At 36.1% G+C, this 8,488-nt stretch overlaps 1 protein-coding gene across 1 annotated transcript; it reads right to left on the bottom strand.

Moving 5' to 3' along the window:
* Window positions 1–649: 649 nt before the first annotated feature.
* On the bottom strand, window positions 650–7,494 carry LOC112139281 (cell division control protein 42 homolog). Its single transcript, XM_024262025.2, has 4 exons — window positions 7,339–7,494; window positions 2,707–2,779; window positions 2,493–2,602; window positions 650–907 (listed from the first exon to the last, which is right to left on the bottom strand). The coding sequence occupies exons 1-4, from the start codon at window positions 7,441–7,443 to the stop codon at window positions 665–667; spliced, it is 531 nt and encodes a 176-aa protein (XP_024117793.1). The 5' UTR covers window positions 7,444–7,494; the 3' UTR covers window positions 650–664.
* Window positions 7,495–8,488: the final 994 nt, after the last annotated feature.

The raw sequence follows: 8,488 nt of genomic DNA, 5'->3' as shown, positions 1-8,488 counted from the left end.
CCCAAATTACTATAAATTCCATATTTAAAGACCAAAAATAATCAAACTAATTAACTAATCATCTGAACAAGAAATAAATGGTAATTTCATTCAAAACCACAAAGATGATTGTTTTTATTTCACAAAAAAATCTCTAATTTCCAGTTGTCCTGGTACAGAAGCTGAAAACTCTCTACCCTACTTTATTTCTGACAGTTTTCTTGTGATAAAGACATCTACTATCACGTTATAACGAAAAAAAAAAGTTTTCTCGCAATAAAAAAGAATCCACCGTATGGACAATTATTAGGCAAATGTTTTTGAGAATTTATTCCAGCATTGTACCACTACAGTGCACTTGGTCAATCCAAAATAGTAACAAGCCCTCAAACTTAAATATTCAAGAAGAAAAAGGGGAAGTTTTGGCTTTATTAAAAAGTTAAATACATTTACTCCAAGAGTTAATTTCTTGTATCAGTTTTAGAGTTACGTTTGGGGATCATACAAGCATGAGTTTGACATTTGAATGACCTTTGCAACCTACTTTTATTCAAATTGAAAGACATGGCATAGGAATCATTGTAAAAACAAAAGCTGATAGGCTTCCTATTTATCCGGATTGTGATGAATACCTGCTGTTATCTCACAGACGATATCTGTTTTTATCTAGATACACGTGCATTTCTTAATAAAACTGTCTCAACGCTAAAGCTGCGACTTCCCGCCATACCTGAGTGAGAGCTGAGCACTCCACGTATTTGACGGCTTTGAGCTCCCGAGCCAGTTTCTCCCCGCTCTCACAGGCCAGAGCTCGCTGCTTGTTCTTCGCCAGCTTCTCCAGAGTGTTGGAGTCGTCTCTCAGATCCACCTGAGTCCCCACCAGCAGGAAGGGCGTCCGTGGACAGTGATGAGAGATCTCTGGCACCCACTGAGAAAACAATCTGCAGGTCAGTGCTGGCTCACGTGTGACCAAATTAACTCCAAGAACTTTGCGCTACAAATCAATACAACAAAAGATCTATTTTATTGGCGTTTTAAATGTAGACAGATCGATGGTGCTTTAAAGTTGTTTTTGTTGTTGAGCTTTTTTTCATGAGATGTTGAGAGAGGAAAATTTTAGCAGACAATGAGTGCTAAAAATTAATGAAAATATATCTTAAATAAATTAAAAAAATAAAATCTCAGTTTTGTTTGAGAAACAAAATAACAAAACAAACAAAAAGCAAACTTGATCTGGTAGCACAGTAATTAGTAGGGATATCCCAACCAATCACATGATCAGAGATCTGGCCGGATCATGTAGACTTAAATCGGATGACGTCTCCGAAACCAGATAATTATCGTTTTTAATTATTTTTGATCAGTGTTGTGTATTTCAAGCTCATTATTTCAAATAAATGCACTAGTAGAAGTCTGATTATCATGAACGGATCACAACATTTTACTTCTGTAAAGCACAGCGGAATACGGCACCAGTTTGAGGAGGACACTCACAGATTTGGACTTTGGGGCTAAAAAAACTTTAAATAAACATTTAAAATTGACAGAAAGTGTCTCTTGCTTATTTTCTTAGGGAAAAAAATGACCTAAAATGACATTTAAACGAAAAAAGGTCATGTTTTTGTTTCCTTTTTACAAGAACGGCACTCTCCTGTTGGCGAAAATAAAAAGAACTAAATAAATAATAAATCAATCAAAAATGTTCTGAACATCCTAAAGCTACAGCCACCAAACTTCTCACATGACCAATTATTACCTTGCTGTCCTACTGGAACCAACATTTTTGGAGAAAATCCCTCCCAGTTTTTAAGAATTAGTCATGTAAACATGAATTTTAGTTAATCAAAAACACTACAGGTTCCAAACTTTCTTACATGACTAGTTATCACCCATTTTTACCAGTTTATGGTTAACATTTTGCACTATTTTTACTTGATTGTTCAAGCTACTTTCTAGAAGTGCCCTGTTTGAGTGTTAAAATATTTAAGAAAATGAATAAAATCAAACTTTAGACCAACCTGGATCTGTTTATAACTTTTTTTTAACGGTTTACAAAAGTATTGGATCAGAATTCTTTATCTGTATCAAAATCAAATGATTCGGAATTGGACACCAAAAATTCTGATCAGAAAATCCCTAGTAATTAGCCAAACTGACCTGGTACTTTTGTTTTGAAATCTGCCTAAAACAGGAAGTCATGATTTCTTGGCCAGAAAGGTACGGCTGGAATAACTAGCATTTCTACAATTAGACTAATAATTATTCTCTGGTGTTTCTCTGTGGTAAAAATGTTGGATGACTGTCAAGTGACATGAGGAATTTAGTAATGAAAGTGGATAGCAACATAAAAACAATTTGTTTTGACAACATAAAATATATTTTAAATTTGTAAAATATATTTTAATGATTATTGACGTTTTTACAAAAATTCAATTGTTTTTAGAGTTTTCTTTCCTACATAAATTTAAACTTATGGCAAAAGTTCTAATGAGAAGCAATGCTGTAGGTCGAACCTTTTCTCTGACGTTCTCAAAGGATGAAGGAGATACTACGGAGAAACAGACGAGGAACACGTCTGTCTGAGGGTAGCTAAGCGGCCGCAGTCTGTCGTAGTCCTCCTGACCTGCAGGGGGAGACACAGAAACACTGAGAAAAATCCACTCCAAGGACTCCTAGAACCCTTTTTAGTGGAACTAGTTTTAACCACATGTGTAGATGTATGTGTACCTGCAGTGTCAAAAAGGCCTAGAGTGTAGGGTTCCCCGCCGATCATCACTGTCACAGCATAGTTGTCAAAAACCTGAGGAAGACAGGAGGGTGGGAGGTGAGTAACTTTCAAAATCAAGATTTCCCAAAACAAAGAAAAATGTATTTTAGAGCTCTAGACGAAAACAAACTTGTCCCTGTGCCGTTAACGTTTCTAAAACTTAAGTAGGAATCAAATGTTTGCACAATGTCACGAGCTGAATGTGAAAAAGATAAGTCAACCTCAAACTTCTGAGCACGCCAGTTGTTTTTCTTCACACCAAAAGATGTGCTTTAATTATGTGGTTCATTATTTCATAAAGCAGCATTCACAGGTCTGCGATCAGGATGCTTCTTCAGAGCCGAGTTCATGTGCTGTGATTCATATTATTGACAGAAACGTCTCCATGGTAACAGAAAGTACACAGCTGTTTAAAGGAGTAACCTTCTGTTAACAATGCTCCACCCTCATGCGGGCTGAAACCAACTCTTTAGATTTTACATCATAGATTCATGGTTCAGTGTTCTCAACTCGTGGTGGCTTTGGCTTCACGAGAATCAAGGTATTGATATTTTCTGATCCCAAATCAGAGGCTTGAGATTGATCTGGGGGAGCACTGAGCAGCTCCTAGGCATAAATGTGAAACTGTGAATAACAAAAACAAGAGTGTCTACTCTCTTTGGACCTGACTTGTGCAGTGTGTCAGTTCACCCTTCCCTTCCGGTTTCATCATTTCCATGCCTCCGGGCTTCTGAGTGCAATAAAGAGCAGGAAGGTCTCGACATTCCAGGTGAACCAAACTCAATCCGTCTACATGAGCAAGAACTCAAACCATAGCTTTGACACGCCCACTTCCTGCACTCACATGACCACACCTAATCAAATGACAGATCTGAAAGATCGAATGCAGCTCTGAGAGAACGCCTGAAAGCACCAGACAGTGTTTGACAGAGGAGGAGTGCAGGTCTGAAGCTCACAGCAGCTAAACTTACTGCTTTGTTTTGCATCTGACAAAACCTCAACAAACCACAGACACCCATGTTCTTCATTCTGACAGAAAATAGATCTGTATTAAACCAATTCATGAAATTATACAGGAGAAAATCTGATTTTTCAGACAAAATGTAATACACAGTTTACTCAGCTGTCAAAAAGGTTGTTTTTTTTCTGCACAGTTCATTTAAATCACTGTTGCTGCTGCTATGAAATCAGGGGGTGAAGAAAATTAACAATTTTCTTCAGATATTATAAGAAACAAAATATTGAGAAACAAAGAGTTTCTAAAGAAAAAATGCAGTTGATAAAATAAAGAAACGTGAAGGAGGAGCTGAACTCTGATAAAAGTCTTCTCTTAGAGTGCTAAAGAAGACCTGGTACTTTTAACCTCAAACAGGAAGTCAAACAGTCCAGCTGGAATGGCTCACATGTCTGCAAAGTATGAAACTATTTTTTGCTGGTTTCTACGATACATGAAGGCTGACGACTAAAACAAGTGGAGGAGTTATCTACTGATAAAACACGAGACAGTGAAACTAAAACAATCTTGTCAAAGCCTAAAATTATCAAAAACAAAGTCCACATATGTGGTTTATTGCTTTTAGTTAAAGTGACATTTCAGTTCAATATTTAGTCACATCTAAAACCACCAAAAAACTTTTTATGCATAAAAAAAAAACGTCTGCAAAAACTGAGTTTGCTAAAGAGACATGTTTACCAGAAAAAAAACTGAAACTGTTGACAGAAAGATAAAGTCTTCAGATAAACCCTGCAGTCACTGAAAACTGAAAATAAAACCAAGAACAGCTTCAACACAAAGACTTTTTTAAGCTTTCTAAAAATAAACATAAAATAAAGAAGTCCTCAGATCCAAGCTATCCACAAAATGTTTTCCACCACATACCCAACTCTGTTTCATGACTAAAGATTTGTTTTATACGTTTACTTTTTGTCTCAACTAAATCAATTAGTTTAACTTTATCAGAATGTCTAAAATGTAATTAATGTAATTGCTGACTTGGGACTTGGAACAAACAAAAATGCCACCTGTATTTATTTATGTTAATCTTTTATGTGCATTTTGTGAAACTTTTTTTATTTTTAGTTTTGTTTGCAAGCTGCTGATTTCAGCCCTTTTCAGTAATCAGGGTTTTCCAGCTGCAAGTTACAAAACTGCTCCTAAAACAAGATGGATTTCCATATTTTTTAAACTGTTAATTTAAGACATCTTATTTATTTTAAACTAGAATGGCTGTAGATGCAATATGCTGACATAAATGGTCTCAAAAAGCAGAAATGTCCTCCTAACCTAACATGCAGTGAAGCTTACATCATGTAGACAAGTCACAGCTTTCTTAAATATGATCAAGATTTTATGAAACTCACTGACTAAACAAACAGAACTATCAGAACCCAGTAGACATTGGAGGGGAAAAATGGTTAAAATAACTAATATAATTAATAAGTAAATTAGATATCTGTCTGAAATAGAAAAAATGTTTATTTAATAAGGCAAACCCTGTAGAGATTAAAAAACATTTTCTAGAGGAAACTTCCTTTCGACTAATCATGTTAAGTCAGCTGACTAACAGGAAACGGCACAACCAGATGCAGAAAACACACCGCCAAAGTCAAGACAAAAATACGTATGCAAACAGTGGGAGGGATAAAATATCTGGAGTTACAGCAGAATCTCTCTGAAAGCAGTAAAATAACATAAACAGCTGTCAGCAAAATTTAAAAATGCAAATGGACTTTTATTTTTCTCATTTTCCAAGTTGCGATAATGAAGGATAATGACGACAGGAAGAGGATGCTGTGTATTTGACACAAACAATAGGACAATAAGCCATAAAAACACAACAAACTGTTGCTGACTGACCAACAGCTTTGTGACTTTTAGACGCAAGAACAGATAATCAAATTAAATATTTTAAGGAGGAATTTGGAGTTTAAGAAAAATGAAACATTTCGATACAAGAAAGTAAACAAAGAAAATGTGACCTTAAGTGAAGTTGTCAGAACTTCTACTGAACATACATTTGCAACAGATTCAATTGTCTCAGATCTTCACAACTATGCAAAATAAAAAACATGTTTGATAAACAAAAATGAACACTTTCCCCTGATGCAGCCTCAGAAAACAAATGAAAAAAATCAAATTATAAGAAAAATATGAGACAAACTGTCAGACTCAAAGATCTAACAGCCAAATTGTGGAGCTTTGCATGAAAAGTGGAGCTGAAGTAAGTTTGGACTAAAACCTGAAGTGTTTCTCAGCGTGACGGAGGACTTGTTTACCCTCCGCTTGGAGGGGGAAATATAAAAAATAAATGTTCTGGACACACTTGCACTTAAACTGCCCCTTCAAATGGAAAGGAAGGGAGAGGGGAAGAATTCGGATTGGGCCGGTAATTATCTACATGCAGGACAGTAAAAGCAGAATTTATTCCAATCAACCAAACATCGAGATTTATAGCTTGTTATATTTCAAAGGATAAAATCTGATCTAAGAACTTCACTTCTATTAATCCATAAAGTGTTTTAAAATTACAAATTTTCAAGAAAAAAAAACCCCAAAAGAATTGTGATTCCCTTGTTGAAATACCCACAAATCTTTATTCAAAAGATGACTGTTAACAACAGCCCACTCCTCTTCAGTTTTTGATCAGTGGTGTTTCCAACAAACAACTCACTTTGGGTTTTGTGATCAGTCACGTTTTTCTTTCCATTTTTTTTAAGCTGTTATTGTTATTTCAATTTCCTGGGCAAAAGTTTCTACATTAATCGGTTGTTCTTTCTCTCTGTCTTTTTTAAATCTAGATTTGTGTGGTGAATTTATCTTTCTTTATCCTTCCCTTCATGAGAGCTTTTCTTGTTTTGTTTAAATATTTTTTACCGTATTTTGCTGGATGGGCTTTTATTTGTGTTAGCTTGGTGATGTGATGTTTTTCTATTTTTCTAGTTTTTTTAGACACTAGAATGATGCAACGTTCATGTCCAAAACTTTCACATCATAAAAATGTCACTTTTTTTGTCAATTCTTCCACATACATTCTCTATTTTTTTCTTTGTGTCAGACAAATGATAAAGATATTTATTTACCAGTTTCTATGATAACCTACAATCTCCCTCAGAAGGTTTTTGCTCATCATGACTTTTTACTATCAGCTGGTTGAAATGGGCGTGGTCACTTGGACAAACCTGACAGGTTTGTCCCCTTCATCTGGTTAAGGTCCTTATGGAAAAGAATTTCCCTTGACACCATCATTTGACTTTACTATTAACAAGCTCAAAACCTTCTCAAGAAGCTGAAACATGACAAAATAAACTACATCTTTATCCTTCCATTTGTTTGACAAAAAAGACAGAATTTAATTTCTGCATTAGATGAGGATGAAGATTTGCGTTTGTGCGGTGGTCTGTCGCCTTCAGAATCAGCTGCACTTCATTTGTTTGATGTCTGTTCAATTCAGACAAACACGTGTCACTTCCTGTGCGACAGGAAGAAGCTGTGCACACCAACAAATCCTGCCATTGAGTGTTCGCTGAGAGGCACTTGGCCGTCACATCGGATGACAGAACGCGTCTGAGGATCTACGCTCTAGGTTACTCACCGTGGGCACGTATTCAGAGGGAAACTTGTTGGTTGTATAAGAGATGAGCAGGCAGGTTTTCCCCACTGCACCGTCTCCCACCACCACACACTTTATGGTCTGCATCTGGGGAGGGGAAAGCAGGAAATTAAAGATATAATAAAGGAAGTTGTATAAAAGAGGACTTGTAGCCTTTAGAAAAAAAACACAAATTTCTAAAAAGAACCATCTAAAAATACTTCTTCGAGCAGCAATGAACAGTTTTCAGACCGACATAAAAAACATTTTTGAAAACGGCATTAAATTTATATCTAAAAGAGCAAATCAGAAGAATTTATCATGAAATATCCTAATATTTGAAAGCAAAAGGATAGTTAGCAACAAAAAATGACAACAACAAACCTATGTTGGACTGCAGAAATCTAAAGCTGCTTCTTGACACTAAAGCCTTCTATTTATTATTTAATTTAAATATAAAATAGCCCTGACACAGCTTCTGACTCATTTGATTTTATGGATGTGCAACACAGCAAACTTCCTGATTTGATTTAAACCACAAGTTCATGATTAGGTTGTTCACATTCCTTTTGCCTGAACAGTTTTCTCACACAGAGACATTTAAACTAAACAAAAGATGGAATCGAGGTTAATTTAAGCCATAAATGCTCTTGTTAGAAAGTAACAGCAAAGCAGAAAAAGATAATCACAGAATGGATTGTGTCAATTGATGATGATGTAAAAAATGTTTAAATGACGCTCCGATTCATTTAAAGAGCAGATTTTTGCTCATTATTTGTCATTTTAGCCTGACTCACTATAAGAGATGAAGGATCTGATGACTTAATCACAAAAACTGACTGACTGAGAAAATAACTGAAAGATTGAGGATAAAAACCCCTCCCATTGTTCGCTGTGCCTCAGCAGCGTGTAAACACTGAGGCCTTTTAGCCATCACGCATCAGGCTAACTGGAATGCCATGACTGAGTGAGCGAGCCGAGTGTGAGAAAAGTTGATGGCAACAGTGACAGCGCTAAGCGCTGTTTACTCCATAATAAAGAAAAATACTTGTGACCACCCGAACGGTACGCAGATCGCAAACCCGGCGGCTGAGAGGGACAATGCCAGACGTCTGCTCTGCCACCTCTTCACTGGCTTTTTGTTGGAGCTGTT

This window comes from Oryzias melastigma, unplaced genomic scaffold, assembly GCF_002922805.2.
Source record: "Oryzias melastigma strain HK-1 unplaced genomic scaffold, ASM292280v2 sc00912, whole genome shotgun sequence".
Classification (NCBI taxonomy): domain Eukaryota; kingdom Metazoa; phylum Chordata; class Actinopteri; order Beloniformes; family Adrianichthyidae; genus Oryzias; species Oryzias melastigma.
The sequence above is the reverse complement of the archived record's forward strand: the minus strand, read 5'-3'. Positions and strand labels throughout refer to the sequence as shown.

Coding starts and splice junctions, on each gene's coding strand:
- LOC112139281 (XM_024262025.2), bottom strand. CDS start 7,443: ATGCAGACCATAAAGTGTGTGGTGGTGGGAGACGGTGCAGTGGGGAAA. Junction 2,603..2,706: donor AGGCCTTTTTGACACTGCAG/GTACACATACAT, acceptor CTCCCCCTGCAG/GTCAGGAGGACTACGACAGA. Junction 908..2,492: donor TTGAGAACGTCAGAGAAAAG/GTTCGACCTACA, acceptor TTGTTTTCTCAG/TGGGTGCCAGAGATCTCTCA.